Source organism: Myxocyprinus asiaticus, chromosome 45, assembly GCF_019703515.2.
Source record: "Myxocyprinus asiaticus isolate MX2 ecotype Aquarium Trade chromosome 45, UBuf_Myxa_2, whole genome shotgun sequence".
NCBI classification, from domain to species: domain Eukaryota; kingdom Metazoa; phylum Chordata; class Actinopteri; order Cypriniformes; family Catostomidae; genus Myxocyprinus; species Myxocyprinus asiaticus.
In genome coordinates, this window is record NC_059388.1 from 22,720,985 (window position 1) to 22,742,549 (window position 21,565).

A 21,565-nucleotide genomic window follows, 5' to 3' on the forward strand; every position below is an offset into this window, starting at 1 on the left:
AGGGCCCAACAGTGGCATCTTGGCAGTGCTTGAACCCCCAACCTTCTGATCAGTAACCCAGAGCCACCACCACTGCCCCTAGGTTAGGAATAAAGCATCAACTGAACCAGATATTCTGTCACAGCACAATAGACTTCATGAATTTCTTTACTGATAAAATTGAAATAATCAGGAATAATATTGGAACTATGAAATCAACTGTCACAGCACCTCAGAAAACAGTCTCATAATTTTCCTCACAAGCAACTTCAATCCTTCGCTGTCATAGGTCGTGAAGAGCAACAAAACTTATCAACAAATCAAAAGCCACAACATGTATGTTGGATCCAATACCAACTAAGCTCTTAAAAGATGTATTCTCTGTAATCCTAAATAAAAAAAAAATCTGACCTTTCTTTTGACCCTCCCAGTCCACCTTTTCCAAACCTAAATCCATCACACCCATTTCTAATTACAGCTGAAGGTGGATTTGAACCCAGGTATTTCACATTGGAACGCAAAGCCATGCAATGGGTTAACCACTGAGCCATCACCATCTTTCAGACACAGGTATTTTTTTCTTAAATTTTAAATCGCAATGTGTCTTGGTTGTGTTTGATGATGGGGTGAATATGTGACATTTAGAGTCGATCATCTGCCAGATTTACACTTGCTTGAGGCGAATGTTGTCAGGCGTCATGTTGCCAAGTATTGATATTTATGTTGTCTGGGATCAACAGGCAAACTGCACTTTAGTTTTCTATCATAGGAGTCGGATTATTGCCAGTAAATACACTAAACGTTGGTTGAAGTTTAACTCACTCGTTTATTCTGTGACAATAGGTCATAAATATGTAATCATAAGCTCCCTCTTGTAGCCAATAAGTGAACCAGCATGAATAAATGAAACGCCAAATTCGTCGTGAGAGAATACTGATTTTAATTGAATACAAATATATTTCTTAACCATAGATTCAAAAGTAATTCTCAACCAGCAGAGAAACATGGAATCAACAGGTCTCAGTAAATGACCCAGACCAGCTCTCAACTTATGGGCTATAACAGTTGAAGTAGAAATCACCTACCTCATTTATTTTAAGGTGATGTTTGTAGTTTCAAATTCGCAGAAATAGACCATTTCAAGGACTGTTCTTAGGTGAAGTCAGGTGACGTCACTGTTCCGTGAACATTTCCTGCTTGTCAAAACATAGAGCATTTAGCAGAGATGGGCCACTTATATTAAAATGAATGGAAGAAATTGGAACGCCCAACGGCAACCAACGGTCAGTGGAAAAAAATAAAATACAGCCTAATCACCACTGCCTTTAAACACCGAGTCAACCTCTCCTCGGGAGACCAGTCTCTGCCTGTTGGCGTATTCACGGGTCCAGGAAAGGAGCGGTGAGGGTCCGGGGATTGGAGCACGCGACGCGGCCGGGCCGCACGAGTGAAGCCGGCGCCACACGCGCCTCAGACCAATACAATTTTACTGCTTACTTGAAATATGTTCTTTTATCATAATATTGACCAACTGTTTTGGAGATTTCAGTCTTTTCCCATACAAGTAGATCATGACGCTTGTTTACATAGAAGAAATAGCTGCCTAAACTGTGCAAGAGCATTCCAAAAACTTACCTTGAAAAAGAGACTTTGTTGAAAAGATTCGGAAATACGTTTGGACCGTTCTAATTCATTTGTTTTTGTTTACATTCTTAAAATGGTCTATAATGATGGTTTCCAAACACATTTCTGAAATACTGCCACTTCTTCCATTGGTCGGCAAGCAGATAGTCCCGCCCCTAATTCACGCAATTGGTTGAGCCAATGTTACTGTGGCTGTGTCTCCGAGATCGCAATTGTCGGCCGCATACGTCATCGAGGCTGTCTTGTTTCAGAAAAGCGAGTAAGACACTTCGAATGCAGCCTTCGAATGCGACCTTCTTTCACGGGAATTCGGAGGATGCACGAGGTGTATCCTTCGTGGGCACTCACAACCCACAATTCTTTGCTTCATCGGAAAACAATTACGCCAATTTGCCCGTAAATATGATGTTCAAACGCACGTAATGTTAATTCCCAAGTTGAAGTCTCTCAGTAGATGGGTGCAGAGTATATAATATGTATAATTATATTAATATATAATTAAAATAAAGTATTAGACTAAAAGTACACCTGTAAAATCTATTTTCTTTTCCTTTACATCATTATAACTCTCCTAAAATGTACCTCATGCATTCCCTTCTAAAGGGACTTTGTTCCCTTCTCACTCAAAGTGCTCGCGCTTGTTAAAGAGTGGTGTGTGACTGTCATAGCAACCATGATACGTTTCGTTTCCGTTTGTCCTACGAAGGCCATCTCGTTTAAACGAGACTTGTTTAAAGAAGGACACTCGGTATACTGTAGCCTAGCACGCAGCCTTCGAAGCGAGACGCAGCCTGTGTCAGACTGGACAGGATGCTCAAACAATGTTGAAAGTGCCACAGTGTTTACTCTATTTGGGTAATCTATCTACAAATTGTTTACTTGTAGTTGTCTCTTCAGATTAATATGAGGAAGGAGAAAAGTGTTTTAACATTGATAAAATTACACAACTTTCCCTACATGGATTTAACCACTGGAGTCATATGGATTACGTTTATGCTTCCTTTATGTGATTTTTGGAGCTTCAAAGGTCTGGTCACCATTCACTTGCATTGTATGGACCTACAGAACTGAAATACTCTTCTAAAAATCTTCATCTGTATTCAGTAAAAGAAAGAAAGTAATACACATCTGGGATGACATTAAGGTGAGAAAATGAGAGAATTTTCATTTTGTGGTGAACTATCCCTTTAAAAGCCTTTTGGCCTTAAAAAAAAAAAAAAAACTAAATAAATACTTTCCCTTTTCACTTGACTTTATCGAAAGTCACACCATAATTATGTGATCTATTATTCCTTGGAATAAAATCATTCTCAGAGGAAATTCAAAGCAATTAAACCTGCATTGTTCCTAGAAGATGTACCCAGCATCCCACCTCAGCACCTGTCTATTTGATTAGTGCCAGTGGGACTTACTTCTTGAACTGTAAAGGCATGGCATCTTCCTCTCATCACGTCCAGTTTTAGTTGTATCTCGAAAGGAATGCTATGCTGCCCCCCATGTGCTATTTACAGCCCGATGTGGCCCCTAAACCAAAAAACATTTCCCTCCCCTTTTCTTGAGCAAGACACTTATGATAACATTGTACATTTATTAAAGCCTGTAGTACAACAGAATTTAGAGATTACAGATGACCAGGTCACTTACAAACATGTACACACACAAACACTCTCTCTACCAAAAGTATGCATACATCCACAACCTCAACTGATTTCTCAGACTAGCGTTGGTATTTCACTGTCCCATCACTGTGAAATAGAAGTTATGGTGCCCTCTTGTGGTCTCAAAGGGAACTGCATCATTAGACGACGCTTGATGTGATAATCTCAGCTGTTCTGGAGGAGGTCATAGGAACCACTTGAAATCACTTCATGTTTGTCTTCCTCCTTTCACAAAAGACAAGACAGAACCATTATATTGTACTTGTATAACAGTGTGACCCTAACCCAATTTGAACACCCTTTGAACAATATTTTAAATAATAATATACATTCAGTCATTATTGTAAAATAAACCTAGACAGGGTGATTAGGTGATTTTGTATCATCTTGAATAGGTTATTTTGATCATGATTGAACATTCAGCCTTGTAATATGTAAGACATGATTCATTCTTAGCATTTAAAAGAACATAAGCTTATACAATTATTTTTTGTTTAGCTCACTGACCATTGGAGCTTGCTCTTTAGGGGTGGGTGTAGACTCATACACAGGATTACTGATGTTTGGACTGGATTCTGATGGGTTAACATCTTCTCCATCATCCTAAAATTATCGAAAAAACAAACAAACATATCAACATACACAAACCACACAAAGACACATTTAAGTATATCCAACAATGAAAACAAAACAAAGTGAAATGTAAGGCTTACCTTAAAGTAGTGGAACTGGAACGGCTTTGTTTTATGTGTGTAGAAATTGTATCCCACAAATCCAGCCACTGCAATAAGAATGATGAGTCCTAAGACACCGATGCCCATCCCGGCCTTATGAGCTGGGTGGATGGATGGAGGTGGAGGCGGTGGAGCTTTCAGTGGGCTTTGCAGAACATGGATGACCCCATTGGAGGCAAAAATGTCATAATCAATGACATAGCGGTCGTTGATGTATCCAGAGGAAGTCTAAAAAAAGGAGAATTACCAGTATATCTAGTATAGCTGATATTAGCTAAAAGTGATGAATTTGGAATAATGTTAAAATTTCTTTAAGAATATATACAGTTTTTCTGGACTCTAGTTAATACTGTATAATATGTACAGTACATCTGTTTGCAATTCTGTGACAGCTGAAGAGCATGTGCCCCCTAACGAATCACTCGCGTGCGACAGTTTCATTATTTTGTATCGTTGAGTGGGAAAAATGTAAAGTAGCTTAAAAGTAATTAGTAATGTGATTACAATTTTACGTAAATAATTAATCATTTGTAGCAGATTACTTTTTTGAATAGCTTACCCTACACTGATAGTTACTGAGATATAGCCCTTGTGACAACTAATCCCGCTCTCCCCTATATTGTTTTTTGAGAATAAAACAATTCCTTGCATATGCATGACTGGAGTTAAGTTATATGCTCACCACTGTTTGAGGGTTTTGGAGATCAGGCACGCTGGTGATGGTCAGGCTTTGCCCCAGTCGTGTTCTGACATGAGTAATATTAATAAGTGCCTGCAGTACCAAAGCCCTCCCATCCAGTAGATGGTGCTCTATGTCTCTGCTACTCAAAGTCTGTTGAACACAGGGGATATTACAACAAGATCAGAAGTGAAAACTTTTTGAGTACATATTGTTGGCATTTATATATACTTAAAATATACAGGTAGGTGTGCAGTATATGTGGAGTCACCTGGTTGCTATAGAGACCATTGTTGTCAGGTACAAACAGAGTGGACTGGATAGTAACGTTGCTTATGCGATTCACAAACTCTTTCCCTGATGCAGAAAAACTTGAATAATTCAGGATTTGCTGAAAAAGACAAAGAGTAGTCAGATACCTAAATACCAAGCTCTACAATGTCCAGTTATTGTAATATGACACTGGGTCAAAACAAATCTTTCACCTATTCTTCAGTTTAAAAAAAAAAGTATCTAAAAATATATATAAAAGAGGAGTCCTCTAAATAAAGGGATAGTTCAACCAAAAATGAAAAGTCTCTCATCATTTGCTCACCTTTATGCCATCCCAGATATGTATGACTTTTTTCTACTGACACAAACAAAGATTTTTAGAAGAATATCTCAGCTCTGTAGGTCCATACAGTGCAAGTAAATGGTGGCCAGAAATGTGCAGGTCCAAAAAGTACATAAATGCAGCATTAAAGTAATGCATATGACTACAGTGGTTAAATATTTATCTTCAGAAGCGATATGATAATTGTGGGTAAGAAACAGAACAACATTTAAGTCCTTTTTACTGTAAATTCATTTCCCTGCCCAGTAGGTGGTGATATGCACGAAGAAAGCAAACTGCCAAAAACAGAAGAAGAATCTAGAAGTGAAAGTGGAGATTTATTGTAAAAAAGGACTTAAATATTAATCTGTTTTTCACCCACACCTATCATATCGCTTCTGTAGATATAGATTTAACCACTAGAGTCTTATGGATTACTTTTATGCTGCCTTTATGTGCTTTTTGAACCTTCAAAGTTCTGGCCACGATTCACTTGGATCATATGGAAAAATTCTAAAAATCTATGTTTGTGTTCTGCAGAAGAAAGAAAGTCATACACATCTGGGATGGCATGAGGTTGGGTACATATGAGAGAATTTTAATTTTTGGTCCCTTTAGTAGAAACTCTACTCACAGAGAGGAAATTGGAGAAGGTTGGTCTGGTTGAGAGGACCTGCAGCAGGTTTCCTGTACAGGAGTATCCATCACCGATGTAGCCAGTCTTACACTCACACTTCACATCTGCAACACACATATACACCAATAACACAAATCTTCTAAACCCAAACTTCAATCTGCTTGCATAAAGCCTTTGTGTTCAAAGTTGAGAGCAGCTTGATCCACATTTATCCCATATTAATTTTACCCTTCAATCGATAGCAGAATGTGTCCCACGTCTCGCTCAGGTTATTGCGTACACCATAGTCCACAATACCAACGTGTCCAAAGCCACATTTAGGGTTGGAGAAGCTCATGGGATACGCTACCCTTGCTTTGTCAAGCCAACCTGCGGCACAAAAGTTATAACCTGCCTGCAGTACAAAAATATAAGAGAAAAAGACACCCAATAACATTCACATATTAAGCACTAATGGTACAGCTGCCTAAAATAAACGTATCCCTCTAAAATAAATTTGGTCTTGTGTTGTGTGTCCACCTGCTGGGCATAGGAAAGCTGTGTGTAAGTAGCGATACTGCCTCCTGCCTCCTTGCATGCCTCCTGTGCCATGGTGTAGTTGAGTTTATACACTCCCATTGAGGAGCGAAAGTTGAAAACTCCCAGTGTTTTATCTAAAAGACAAAAAAGCCAGCCAAAATTGTGTTTGACAGGTCTCCAACAAAATTTGCTCTATTTCAAACCTATCTAGCTGCCTACCAGGACAGAATTTTAACATGCGGTTCCAAACGGTAGGCAGAAACATTATGCTACCTTCTAAGATACCTCATTGTGGCCAATTTCCAAGTCAGCAGCACATGAATTCTTAACGAAAAAAAAACAAAAAAACAATTCCAAAATGTCTTGCGATGAGTACAGGGGAAAACATCATCCAAAGAGGCTTACAAATCGAGAACAATGTTTATTATATATATTACGTTCATTACTGAAATTACAATTTACTATTTTTCTCAATATTTGAATGTGTTATGTATTTTTAATGCTTATTAAGGTATCATGCTGTTAGCTTAGCAACATACTAAATGAACTCTATTAGGATCAGTTGTGAGTCGATACACCTATGTGTTTCATTTGAGGAGCAGGGTCAGAAATTAATGGTGGCTTGGGGTAAAAATGCCCTTAAATTCAAAATGTGGGGGCAAACAGCCTGTGATGAAAACCTCTGTTTTTATTTGTCACATCTGATATATTTATATTCTAATTCTACTAGGCTTAATTACACATATTATACATGATTTAAAGGGATAGTTCACCCAAAAATCACCCTCATGCCATCCCAGATGAGTAAGACTTACTTTTTTCTACAAATGAAGATTTTTATTAGAATATCTCAGCTCTGTAGGTCCATCCAATGCAAGTGAATGGTGACCAGATCTTTGAAGGTTCAAAAAGGACATAAAGGTAGCATAAAAGTAATCCATAAGACTCCAGTGATTAAATCCATATCTTTATAGGCAATATGATAGGTGTGGTTGAGAAACAGATATATATTTTAGTAATTTTTTACTGTAAATATACACTTTCCCTTTCAAATTCTGGTGTGGAAGAGACTTTCACATTCAGCCACCTACTGGTTGGGGCTGGTCAAAGGTGGAGAATTTATAGTAAAAAAAAAAGGACTCAAATACTGATTGTTTCTCACACACATGTATCATATCGCTTCTGAAGACATGGATTTAACCACTGGAGTCGGATGAATTACTTTTATGCTGCCTTTATGTGCTTTTTTTAACTTCAAAGTTTTGATCACCATTTACTTGCATTGTATGAACCTCCAGAGCTGAAATGTTCTCCTAAAAATCTTTGTTTGTGTTCAGCAGAAAAAGAAAGTCATACACATCTGAGATGGCATGAGGGTAAGAAAATAATGAGAGAATTTTCATTTTTGAGTGAACTATTCCTATAATGCTGATTTAACCTTATGGCTAATTATTCAGATTGAGAATTTATGTTAATGAATTTATTTAAGTATTTTGGTTAGAACAAAAATGCCCCCATTACGGTAAAAAAAATGCCCCTGAAAATTAATTCCATGGGGAAAATATTGCCCCTTAAAAGAAAAGAAAATTTTTTTATGCACTGCAAAGAGTTGCTGCCTGTGTAGCACATTTCAGATCGGTAACATCTGAGGTTCCATGACAGTTGCCTATATAGGCAATAGACAACAAGGCAGCTCACTAGGTTTTACCATATACACAAAGGCATACATGAAATAAAACCTATGTACAGTAACTTGTAGGATGCTATAAGAATAATAGTCGGTAGCAGTGCATTCAGTATAAAAGATACAAACCCTCATAGTGCAGGTCAGTGCACTGAGCATCTGAATGGCACTGTCCATTATCTTGTAGACAACGATTGACTGGCAACTGCTTGACTTCACAATCAATCCCATCACCAACATAGTTGTCCTTACACTCACATTTCCTCTTGTCCTGGTGACCAAATTACATATAACACAACAAATATGTACAGTATATGTATGATTAAAAAATACTCTTTAATCAAAATTTGTTTATATGTGAAGCATGTATTTTCTTCACCCTTAGTGTCACAAAATGAAACTGCAAAAAAAAAAAAAAAAAAAAAACACAAAAAAAATTGAATTTCATGATTTCCATTGGTCAAACAAATAGTCCAGCCTGTTGTGTTCTCTTGTATTGGCTATGCTGTTACACTGCCTTACCGTTAATGTCCACTAGCTGGCATTGTGGGCTTATACATATTCAGTTGACTGTGTTGAGTGTTAAAAGAGAAGTTAAAAATCAGAGACATATACCTTGTTCTTGGTCTGGTTATTTTTTTATTTCTGACTTATAACACCACCCTAAACTCACATAATTGGAGTCAGTGCTGTTGTATTGGGCTGGTCAGGATTCTCAAACAAACAGAGCATTGTTTTGATCATTTTGGGGAATCAACCTACGAATGGCTTACTTATAGTTATCTCTGCATATCACTGAAAGTTGAAAAGTACATCTAAAAATTACACACTTCATCTTTAATCAGTCTGAATGAAGGAGAAAGCTCTGCTTACAGATCCTGTCATGGTGCAGGTAGCATGCTCATGGCATCCTCCGTTGTTGCTGTCTGCACAGGGGTCGACCGGTGTACACACATACCCATCGCCAGTGTAACCTTTCAGGCACGAGCAGCTCACCTTCTCCCCTTTTTGACTGCACTTAGCATGCTTAGAACAGCCGCCGTTCCAATGCTTGCACATGTTGGCCGCTGCAGAAAAGAAGAGAGTGGATGGTTGGTTTGACATTTCTACCCTTGCTGAGACAAGTATCACCAGTATTGCTGCAATGTTAGGGATTCTAAAAAAACCTAGTGTGGCAACTTTTCCACAGCCAAGCACCACTCACTTTTTTACCAGAAAATCTACAAAGCTAATCTCAGCTGTAATTCCTTTGCGAGGAATCATAACAGCTACAATGGAACGTTAAACTAATAAAGGCTCTTCAAATTGGAAAACGGGTGACAAGTGGGATCTTCATGCATGTACTGTACCTGTACAGGTGATCCCATCACCTTCATAGAAGGGTTTACAGACACAGGTATTGTTCTCCATGCAGACGCCCTTCTCATGGCAAGCCGGATTGCAAACTGGACCATCAGCTAAAACATTAGAGATAGATTCAGGGAAATGTGGGCTTGCAGGTATAAAGCAATGTTCTCCTTTCTCTTGTCTGAAAGAGTAAATAGAAGGTCTGTACCTAATTTGTTCTCACATCGGGGACCTGTCCAGCCCTCTTCACAAAAACAGGAACCAGTACCTTTCAGACCCTCATCACATGACCCGTGTTCTGTGCAATTACAGACTATAAAAAAAATACAAACGGAAGAGGAAATAGACCATGTTTATGACTATTATATTCTGTATATAAAACATTAATACTGTATGTAAAATTATTGCATTGTAAACACTCACCTATGCAGTCTGGTCCAAAATGGCCATCCACACACAGCTCACATGCTACACCTGTAAATCCAATATCACACGTGCAGGTGCCATTGCCTAAATGATCCTCATCACACTTGCCATGGTTACTGCAAGGGGATCCAGGACCACCAGGACATGCTGGAGAACAGGTAAAGTGCAGAACACCTCCTTATCAGTTGGAAACTGGCAAAGGAAGTGTTGTTCTACATATTTGATAGACCAATGCATGATAATCTAGAAATGTATTGCAAGCATAGCAATATTTTGGACCGGAATATGGGGATACAGTCTAAACTGTACAGCGAGATATGGTTTGGAATGTAATAAAAAAAAACTAACTGTTAATATTAAATTATTCGTCTGTGTATTCAATACACACAGAAAATGTGCATAGTGTGCACAGTAAACATACTGTATATACTGCAGAGATAGTACAGATACTATGCTATTCCAAACAAAGCCACTGCTTACCAAGACAATCCCTGCCATAGTACCCTGCACAGCACTTGGGCTTCCATATGACCATGGCACATATCGATTGGCAACCGGTGTTCTTAGCGACCAATAGATGAGGCAGGTCACACTTTTGTTTGGCCTAGTTTGAAAATACAATTGAGCTGGTTTGAAATTCTGTTGGGTATGTGCAAAGAATGTTTGATTTTCTTTTCAAACTTAACAGCATCTCAAGGCATCTTAAAAGATCAGACAAGTAAGAAAGTGACATAAATAGAGACAGACATAAAGATATATGGTGAAGTTAAATAGCAAGATTTACTAAAGGCCATAAAATAATGTTGCTCTCCAAAGGGCTTATTAGCTTCAAAGAAAAATGAAAATTACCTTTGGTTTGCTTCCAGGCGGGCAATCAGATAAAGTGCGACCACACTGCCTGCAAGACAACTATTTAAACAAAACACGAAAATTTAGCCATTCACTTGAGACTAAAATTTACACAAAGAAAAAAAGTAGATTTTTTTTAAACTGATCACTTAATCTTTGATAAAATTTACATGCTACATAATCTACAAGATATACAATGTACTACAGAGTGCAATTCTGCATTGTAACCAGTCACGTTACTTGGAACAATGTTATGACTCACTGTGATATCAATGGTGTCCTGATAGTCGCAACGCCCACCAAGGCTCGGAGGACTCAGCAGACAGTTAATACCATAAATCATGCCTCCATTGAAATCAATGTTTCTCTTTACAATCTGGCAGCTTTTATCATTCACATAAAGCTCTCCCTGATGGATAAACATGCATGGATGATACATCTTGATAATCACACATTTCTATTTTCAATAGTCTAAGAATGAAACAAAATCTTTATTAAAAAAAATTTAATAATATTACGATATTTTATTTATAATTTTAAAAAAAAAATCCTTTTCCATGGTCTAAGGACATTTTTAAAATAAAGAAAAACAAAATAATTAAATAAAAATAAAATATATATTTTTTAAATATAAATTAAGATATCTTAAAATATTTAAACATATTTTTCCTTTGATAATACTCACTATTTGCTCTTCCCCCATGCAGGCTACTGACAGATCTGAGCCTTGTAGAGTTTTTAAAGAGCTGACGTGGATGAGCTCCGCAGCCATGATCTAATAAACACACACAACACATTTCAGCACATTTAAATTATGCATTGGGAAGTCAACACTAAATTTCCAACTTGTTATAACTGTCTAATTATAAAATGCATTAGGTCTCATGAATGCATATATCAGGGGTCTTCAACCCTTTTCTGGCCAGGGAGCCTTTGGTGCATTGAGAGAGCCGGCACCCCCCGTTACTTGTTGTATGATATTGATTGTTGCATTTTAAGCCTGACCTATAATAACATGCATATAGTACCATATGAATGTATTTATACACTTTGTTATTATGCTTGCATTGCACAGCCATTTAAATAATAATTAATGATGTGGAGTTATATACTTGTACTTTTCAATGTGGGAAAGACAATAAAAAATTTAGCTGAACTTTTTTTTGTTGTTGTTGAAGTTAACTTATATTATATTTTTGTTAAAAGCTAGAGATCAACCGATATTGTTTTTTAATGACCGATAAGATACTGATCTTTTTGTGTGTGTTTCACTGTTCGATAACCGATATGCATAACCAATTTTTATGTTTTTATGATTTTTAAGTTTGTAGGCACAATATCAACTTAATTATTTCTCACTAACCTCTGAAGCTTTACAAAACTACTGATAATATTGTGCACAAAATTATATTGTGTCTACAAAGAATTAACTAGTTTTATTTGCAATACTTGTGAAAAGCCCCTCACTTACAATTATCAGTCAAACCGATTACTGGTCTCTCTCTCTCTATTAAATGCATATTTTTATTTTTTACGAAAATTTGTCTGGGATTAAAGCAATGATTGTCAGATTGTTCCTGCAGTAACTCAACTGTCAAATGCCTTTGTGGAAATTAAACTAAATTAGGCGATAAAACACACTGGATAGATACCGACCTTTGTGTCACGCAGGATGTGGTATTTAATGTACTCAGTCAGCTGCTCACGGTTATGTGGAGCATATAGGAAGTTTTTCTGTTCCTGGGCCAAAGCATCCATTGCACTGTCCGTGGGCAGGAACAGGGTGACGGGCTGGTGGATGGGGTCCATCACCAACTTCAACATATCTGTGATCTTTAAAAGAACAAACAACTTTGGTGGTCTTGCGTCCAAACATCACTTTCTTAATCAGTATTTTTTGTCTTGGTTTCCAGTAAAAAAAAAAAAAAAAAAAATAAATAAATAAATAAATAAATATATATATATATATATATATATATATATATATATATATATATATATATATATATATATATATATATATAAACAAATAAATGATTTGTTTTCAGCAAATATTTCTTAAAATTAAGTTTATATTTCTGACCTCATTGGCAAATTGCTTTTTCTTGTTTTAAGCATAATCTAACATCATTTTGTGAGGTTTGCACAAGATAAAACAATTTGCCAACGGGGAAAGAAAAAGAAATCAAAATTCAAGATAGAAATTTGCAATAAAATTCAAGATATTTCTCTCAAAACAAGTCTTATTTTTTTAACTTTGGTGGCTTTCAGGACAATGTTGTCATAAAGTAAATAAATAAGCTTCTTAGAAAAATGGAAATGGAGAGAAAACCATGCATACCTCCAGCATTTTGTACAATGTCTTGAAGCCATGGACATTAATCACATCTGAGAGGTTTCGCTTTCAAGAAAAAAGAAATGATTTGAACAATTCAATCAAATGCTATATTTACACCACAGATGAATGTGGCCCAAATACATTTTTTTATCTGATACGTAATCTGATATTTTCCAATTTGACTTCAGTGTGAACAATCAGGTGGAAATTTGTGTGATTTTCACATCAATCTAAGGTGACATTCATCATAATTGTAAGGTTGATTACCCATGGTGTAAATCATAAAATCATTTATGAATAGCTCTATATGAAGTGTAACATAGAAAGGTGCCAAGGCATATTTACTGGAAAATATAGAATAACGCACATTAGGTCTCTAATTAGGTGATATTTGCTTTAAAGCTGTTTGTGCAGAAAACTGGACCAGATTTGAGAATGTTTCCGGCAGAATGTTGGAAAATTGGGCACTTTGGCTGGTGGTGTGAACAAGATTCTTCCTTTTTTATACTGACATTCAGAGTTATCTTGTGAGGACTTACAGGGGTGGTGTCTTTTTCCCTGAATTTCTGGTTCTGAAGACTGGGAGGGATTAGGACAGTGTCAATCTCATGGAAAATTCCATTGCTACTTTCCAGATCGCTGAACACCACTTTGGCTTTGTTATTGATGTATATAGTATCCTGGAAAGAAATTATGTTTAATTGTGAATTATCCTTTGGAGTCATAATCATACGGAGTTATTTTTTTTTATATTTATAAGGTATACTGTACCTCAGAGTATGTAATGCTGAGGACTTCACCGGTAAGTGAGGTGAGGTTACGAGGTTGCATAAGGTCTTCCGGGAGGAGAGTACGGCAGGCCACTATGTGGTACCTCAGGATTTTGGCCTTGATGTTTTGATTACCACCCTGCTTTACCATATCCTTTGCCTAAAAAACAGGACACATCAGTGTCAATAAAGACACCCGCTATCACATCTTAAGATCCTCCTGTGTATGAAACTCATTGAAAGGTATATGAGAGTTGAATTTGGGTGAATCGCAAGAAATCTGTCAAAAACATGTCATTTCACCCCAAAATCAAAAGAAAAAATACGATTTATTATTATTATTATTATTATTATAAATAAATAAGAAAAATCTCCCCAAATTCTCATTACTTTAATGCATCCAGATGTTATACCTATGTGTTTATTTATAAGTCTAATTTTTCTTAAAAATGATTCCCATTATATTCTGTACTGTAATACAATGATTTTTTAAATTGAAATCAACATAAATTAAAGGTAGAACAAATGCTACAAATACTACAAGTACAAATACTTAAAAGATGTATAAATACTTACATAATATAATATATTTGCATTACTGTAATGAGAATTTGGGGGCCAAAATTGTGCTTAAATGTCACAAACATAATGTTACAACGCAACAATTCTTAATGGCCTTAAAAACAGGCTTCTTTGTTTAAATGTAAAATATAATTTCTTGAAACATTAGAAAGAAACATTATAATCAAAGGTCAAAGGAATTGCACCCCCCCCCCCCCCAAAAAAAAAAAAAAAAAAAAAAAAAATAGTAGCATTTGAACAGCAATTGGAATTGTGAACCAAAAAAAATCTTAAATTGCTCAATATTCTTTTACATTAAAATAATTGACTATATGAAACTAATGAAGTAAACATTAACCACTTTTATACACAAAACCTGTTAAATTGCAATAGAATGGCTGGATTTCCATTTCCAGTAAATATCTGTCTTTTACCATTATTGCTACCATTCACACATCAGCACCAAAACTCTGTAAGGTCAATGCTCCGCTTAGATGCAAAGCTGCTCCTTCACAATGTAGATAATCACAATTTTCGACTCCCGCATCACAGGCTTGCAACTAAACACGTGGGGTAATTGCATCAGCTCCTTCAGAACTTTGTGATTAGCTAAAACTCTTCAACAGCAGACTTCCTACGTCAGAGCATCGAAACCTCATATGAGCTCAAACCATTAATCTTACTTTGTTCACACATAGCATCAATATGAAACTTTTCCAGCAAAGCTACAACTTCTTATGACGACAAAAGGAAAATTTAAGGCTGTATGTGTGAAAGCGCCTACAGTATAGTTTCATTTTGTTCACACATATGTTATGATGCTCAGCAATAAAGACAGGCATACCTCCAATTTTTTATAGGCATCTGCATTAGGTGCGAAGACAGTGAAGGGGCCACGACCTCTAAGTTCATTTACATCTGCAAACTGTGAACAAATCCATATTTAGATTATTATCTCTCAGAATGTAACAAATAAACATATTACATTTGTGTAAAAATGAAAATTATGTCATCATGTTCTCACCCTTATGCTGTTCCAAATCAGTATGACTTTCTTTTTTTTTCTGTGGAACACAAAGGCGATGTTAGGCAGAATGTTAGCCTCAGTCACCATTCAATTTCATTGTATGGAAAAGATGCAATGAAAGTGAATGGTGACTGAGACTTTCTCTCCCTAAAATTCTCTTTTGTGTTCCACAGAAGAAGAAAAACAATGCATATGGGTTTGAACAACAGCAGGGTGAATACATGATGACCGCATTGTGAATTTTGATTTTTGGGTTAACTATCCGTTTAAGAAGCATACCATCAGTCCAAGATAAAAATCCCTCAACTTTCTGTATAAAAACTCCTGTGGGGGGGGGGAAACATTACAGTTACATTCACAAGACATATGTTAAGTTTGTGGTTATTCATGCAGATTTTGCTTTAGATCTCACTTTCTGCAAGGTGCCTTTGCAAGTCTCCCCATCTCCAATAAAGCCCTCCGGACAAGTGCAGTTCCTCTCCAGTGGTCCAGTCATGGTACACCTGGCATGCCTGTCACATCCTCCATTTTTCTGTCAGAAAATTAGTAATGAGAAAGAAATATCTCACAGAATAATTAATGCTATTCATTCTAGCCTGTGAATTGAGTGCAGCAGAAATGTTTGAAATAACCGTGGTATAATATAACTAATGTATTGTAATGCAGCAGTTCTTAACTGGTGGGTTGCAAATACAGACCAAAAATGGGGTCTGTTCTGACAGGGTTGGGGACAGCAGGGAAAAAAAAAACAATCCTAAATGCAAATAATAACATGTAACGAACCAAATAATTGTGTACAGTTAGGAAAGAAAAATAAATGTTGTTAGTGTCAAAGGCCGTGCGTCCAAACAACCTCTCAAATGTATCTCTCATTTGATAGAAGCTTTCCAAATTGGGCAGATACCATCATAGAACAGTTGCATTGCAGGATAAACATGGTTTGTGCAGACCACAACATGAAACTCTCGAAATTCACCAGACATTTAGAAACAAAAAAAACTGTTTTTTTTTTAAACCAGAACATTTTTTTGTATTGTACAATAAACAATTTCGATATTACATGCACTTGATTACCATTGCAAATCTGGGTCCACAAGCAAAACCATTTAAGAATCACTTATAAATTCAGTGTGATACTCTTAAAAATGTTGGTGCTTAAAGTTTTACCAATATCATTCAAAGAGGAAAACGTACCTCGAGACACATATCAATGGCTTCACACTGACTTCCATTTCCTGAAAAGCCTTTTTTGCAAATACACACTGTCTGAAAGCAGAGAGACATTCAGTGTAAATTTATCTGACACCAGACACTTTATTAAAAGAATATTAATTCATTATTAAAACTCCTTATAAAGGTGAATCTGTCAAGAACATGTCCCGGTGATATTTCTCAAAAGAAAGAAATTAAATGCAAAGAAATGCAATGAAAGTGAAAAGGAAATTTTTATTATTATTATTATTTATTTATTTATTTTGCACTGTAATATTATCTTCATGACCAGTCTCATAATTGTAATGCAGTCCCCTATCACTATAATGGAAAAAAATAATGATGATATGATATGATATATGATATGATATGATATGATATTATTAAATATATATATTTTTGACATTTGACCTGGACATTTTTTCATGAGATTCACCCAAAAACTAATTTATATAAAAGTAAAAAAAACAAAAAAACAAAACATGCTGTTTGATTTAATGAATATTTGATTTATTTGTTGACTGCCAGTTTGGCTGCATTTATATTTGACTCTTACCTTATTAGGACCTGTATGTATGCAGACAGCATCTGCGTGGCATCCCCCTTTATTACCATCCAGACATGGGTTGATAGCTTTAAAGACACACACACTCTCATAAACACATTGCAAAGACAATTATTTTACATTTACCTTCCGTTTGGAAAAGGCTTTTATCCAAAGTATCTAACAGTGCTTTTATACTATACATTTGATCAATATGTGTGTTCCCCTGGGAATCAAACCCATAACATTGGCATTGCTAGTGCCATGCTCTACCAGTTGTGCTACAGGAACAAATTCTGCCCCAAAGGTCATGCTCTCTTACCAACTCTACACTATAATGTGATTATGAGAACATAAGTGAATATTAGAAAAACAGACAGACTTACAAATGCATACTTGTCCATCGCCTCCATAACCCGTTTTGCACGCACATATTCTGCGTCCTGGGAGAGTTCGCTTACACACCGCATGGACAGAGCAGCCACCGTTATTCTCTGCACATGCGTCTACAGCTTGGGATACACAGCATGAAAGATATCAAACCACCATTCATAATGATTTGCTGCAAGCGTTTTCAAGTTGTTTTGATGGTTTGCTGAGATGCTCATTACCTGTGCAATATGTGCCGTTACCCTGAAATCCCGCTGCACAACTACAGTAATATGTATTGTCCACTACGTTCACAAGGCAACTGCAACACACACAAAGAGCTCCAATAAAACACAACATACTTTTATCATAAATATATTTAAGGCTACAGAACTATAGCTCCGGGATTACATTGGTGACATGTGTTTTTATGGAAAGTATTGTGGCGGCACCTTTTTACAGTGATATACCATGGTACTGAATGATTAACATGTCCCATGATACTACAAAGTTATTCAAAGAATACCATGTCACATTTTGGTTGTGAGTATTTCAAAATGAAACTTACTTTGCACTGCTGTGGCACTTTCCTCCACACATGTCTGATGTAATAGCTGAAAACAGTCAACATTATTCCTTCATTTTTATTTGCAGTTCCAATTTATTGTTGTAAATATATCACAAAATATCAAACCAAGTGGCATCTGCAAACAATGATGCTAGACGCTAAGCTCAATTGACAGTATTTGTGGCATAATTTTCATTACCAGAATTTTTTTTTCAACTCGTCCCTCCTTTTCTTTAAAAAAAGCAAAAATTGGGGTAATATTGACACACTTACTATAGAAGTGAATGGGGCCACGTTATGGATGGTTTAAAGGCAGAATTGTGAAGTTAATAATTTTATAAAGGCACTCACATTAATTCTTCTGTTAAAACTTGTGTATTATTTGAGTTGAAAAGTTGCACACAAATTTTGTCACACTTAATTCACAATGACACGCATATTGTTTATGTCTTGTGGTGATACTTTTGAAACGGTGAGTATTTTAGCATTTACGGATTGGCCCCATTCACTTTCATTGTAAGTGCCTCACTGTAACCTCGATTCTTGCTTTTTTTTTTTAGAGAAACGGAGGAACAGGTAGAGATTAATATTTGTGGTAATCAACATTATGCCACATTTGCTTTTAATTAGGCTTAACCAGAATATTCCTTTAACCAATGTCAAAGGTCATTCTAGTGGATGTACTATATAAAGTCAGTTCCATTCAAGTTAACAAAGGTGTCCTAGCAGAGTAACCACAGGTGTAGTTCATCACATTAACTATGGACACATTCCACTATGATTGAGAGAAAGTGTCCTAATATTGTTATATATATATATATATATATACATACACAGTACATACAGTATATATGTAACCGGTATCGGGATTCAAACCAGCATCTCTGGCAGGCGTACTAACAAGGAGGCTAAAGGCTACAGCATCTAGTGCGCCTCTTGAGGCCAGGGGAGTGAGGTTTACATACTGCACAGCTACCTACCAGATGGCTCCCTTTACACTCACCCCCCCTAAACCTCACTCCCATCTGGGTCACGGCAACACTGTAACCGGTCCGAGTAGGATTCAAACAGGGGTCTCAGTGTGGGAGGTGGGCGCGCTAACAAGGAGGCTAAAGGCTACAGCATCTAGCGTCAGTTGCTAGTGCGCCTCTTGAGGTCAGGGGACTGAGGTTTACATACTGCACAGCTACCTACCAGCTGGTTCCCGTTATGTATATAAATTGTATAATTTTTATTTAACTTATAAAATATATATATATATTTTCGTCAAATGCTTTGCTTAAAAAATGTGTGCTTCTGCTACATTTCTTTAAAAAAAAAAAAAAAAAGCCATTTGGTTTAATATGTTGTTACATCATGCACTAACATCTGTACATTTTTAAGTATGGCTTAAGTGTTTCAAATACTTTTTGGGGGCCGCTGTATGTATATTTCTGTGTTCAACAGGTGATTATCTTACCAATGTTGCAGTTTATTCCTCTCCAGCCCAGATCACACTCACAGCTGCCATCTCCATCCACACCGTCTTTACAGCGTCCGTTGACACACTTACACTCTAAGCAGAGAGAAAGTATTAAGTGCAAATGCAACATTTGAAAGAGCAAACAAATGACATGATGTTGTTCTCAGAGATGTATACAGTATGTGAAAGTATAATGTCTTGAAAGTTCGGTACCTTGGTCACAGTGAGTTCCATACTTGCCAGCTTGGCAATTCTCACAGGCAGTGCCATTAAAACCCTGGTTGCATTTACACACCCCTGTGCCATTGATCCCATCTCGACAGACACCGTAACCAAAACAGGGTTTACCCTCTGGCCCTGGGCACCTCTCACAGTTAATGCCATAATATCCTGCACAACACTTTCTTTTCTGCAAAGACAGAGAGAATATCACATGAAATTAAGTACACTGCAACCCAATTTTGTAACATTGTGCTAAAGTTTTATTTACCACAAAAAGAGGGTGTTGCATGTTCGTCTCAGTCACCATTCACTTTAATTAAATTTGTCCCATACCATTAAACAGAATGGAGACTGAGAGTGTCATTCCACCTAACATCCCCTTTTGTGTTCCACAGAAGAAAGAAAATCCTAAGCATTTGGAATATGACAGCATAATTCACATACAATGGTGACTTCCTCACAAGCGACTTTACATCCAATAGTCAGCAATGTCTCGCCAAGATATACTCGACTGTATATGCATCTTTTCTTTGGATTCATCTAAAAGAATAAACAATGAATAAAATACATTATGTAATTTCTTTAAGATATAAAGTATTCAGATGAGAGCAATATCTATGGTAATTAACTAAGAATAAATATACAGCAATTCACCTGTTTTCTTGTTCCTGATGGACAAGAGTTCTCAGTTGGGTGGAAACAGTCCACACAGCGTCCCTACAGACAAAAATTGACATACACTATATTGCCAAAAGTATTCGCTCATCTGCCTTTAGACGCATATGAACTTAAGTGACATCCCATTCTTAATCCATAGGGTTTAATATGACATCGGCCCACCCTTTGCAGCTATAACAGCTTCAACTCTTCTGGGAAGGCTTTCCACAAGGTTTAGGAGTGTGTTTATGGGAATTTCTGACCATTCTTCCAGAAGCGCATTTGTGAGGTCAGACACTGATGTTGGACGAGAAGGCCTGGCTCGCAGTCTTCACTCTAATTCATCCCAAAGGTGCTCTATCGGGTTGAGGTCAGGACTCTGTGCAGGCCAGTCAAGTTCTTCTACACCAAACTCGCTCATCCATGTCTTTATGGACCTTGCTTTGTGCACTGGTGCGCAGTCATGTTGGAACAGGAAGGGGCCATCCCCAAACTGTTCCCACAAAGTTGGGAGCATGGAATTGTCCAAAATCTCTTGGTATGCTGAAGCATTCAGAGTTCCTTTCACTGGAACTAAGGGGCCAAGCCCAGCTCCTGAAAAACAACCCCACACCATAATCCCCCCTCCACCAAACTTCACAGTTGGCACAATGCAGTCAGACAAGTACCGTTCTCCTTGCATCCGCCAAACCCAGACTCGTCCAACAGATTGCCAGATGGAGAAGCATGATTCGTCACTCCAGAGAACGCGTCTCCACTGCTCTAGAGTCCAGTGGCGGTGTGCTTTACACCACTGCATCCGACGCTTTGCATTGCACTTGGTGATGTATGGCTTGGATGCAGCTGCTCGGCCATGGAAACCCATTCCATGAAGCTCTCTACGCACTGTTCTTGAGCTAATCTGAAGGCCACATGAACTTTGGTGGTCTGTAGCGATTGACTCTGCAGAAAGTTGGCGACCTCTGCGCACTATGCGCCTCAGCATCCGCTGACCCCGCTCTGTCATTTTACATGGCCTACCACTTCGTGGCTGAGTTGCTGTCATTCCCAATCACTTCCACTTTGTTATAATACCACTGACAGT

At 37.1% G+C, this 21,565-nt stretch overlaps 1 protein-coding gene across 1 annotated transcript in view; it reads right to left on the bottom strand.

Annotated features, from left to right (window-relative positions):
• Positions 1–3,197: 3,197 nt before the first annotated feature.
• stab2 (stabilin 2) overlaps positions 3,198–21,565 on the bottom strand; it is a 39,388-nt gene continuing 21,020 nt past the window's right edge. The window contains exons 36-68 of the mRNA XM_051689018.1: positions 20,479–20,541; positions 20,269–20,364; positions 19,816–20,011; positions 19,600–19,695; positions 18,141–18,186; positions 17,815–17,894; positions 17,590–17,715; positions 17,216–17,292; positions 16,642–16,713; positions 15,860–15,979; positions 15,727–15,771; positions 15,265–15,345; positions 13,861–14,019; positions 13,629–13,769; positions 13,093–13,152; positions 12,408–12,584; positions 11,437–11,526; positions 11,014–11,160; positions 10,752–10,811; positions 10,383–10,506; positions 9,900–10,049; positions 9,685–9,789; positions 9,479–9,586; positions 9,003–9,196; positions 8,259–8,400; positions 6,446–6,579; positions 6,155–6,320; positions 5,924–6,030; positions 4,966–5,085; positions 4,698–4,847; positions 3,995–4,243; positions 3,789–3,884; positions 3,198–3,506 (exon numbers count right to left, since the gene is read on the bottom strand). Coding sequence (XP_051544978.1) covers positions 3,447–3,506; positions 3,789–3,884; positions 3,995–4,243; positions 4,698–4,847; positions 4,966–5,085; positions 5,924–6,030; positions 6,155–6,320; positions 6,446–6,579; positions 8,259–8,400; positions 9,003–9,196; positions 9,479–9,586; positions 9,685–9,789; positions 9,900–10,049; positions 10,383–10,506; positions 10,752–10,811; positions 11,014–11,160; positions 11,437–11,526; positions 12,408–12,584; positions 13,093–13,152; positions 13,629–13,769; positions 13,861–14,019; positions 15,265–15,345; positions 15,727–15,771; positions 15,860–15,979; positions 16,642–16,713; positions 17,216–17,292; positions 17,590–17,715; positions 17,815–17,894; positions 18,141–18,186; positions 19,600–19,695; positions 19,816–20,011; positions 20,269–20,364; positions 20,479–20,541 — 3,837 coding nt within the window. The 3' untranslated portion in view covers positions 3,198–3,446. The remainder of the gene's footprint in view (positions 3,507–3,788; positions 3,885–3,994; positions 4,244–4,697; positions 4,848–4,965; positions 5,086–5,923; positions 6,031–6,154; positions 6,321–6,445; positions 6,580–8,258; positions 8,401–9,002; positions 9,197–9,478; positions 9,587–9,684; positions 9,790–9,899; positions 10,050–10,382; positions 10,507–10,751; positions 10,812–11,013; positions 11,161–11,436; positions 11,527–12,407; positions 12,585–13,092; positions 13,153–13,628; positions 13,770–13,860; positions 14,020–15,264; positions 15,346–15,726; positions 15,772–15,859; positions 15,980–16,641; positions 16,714–17,215; positions 17,293–17,589; positions 17,716–17,814; positions 17,895–18,140; positions 18,187–19,599; positions 19,696–19,815; positions 20,012–20,268; positions 20,365–20,478; positions 20,542–21,565) is intronic.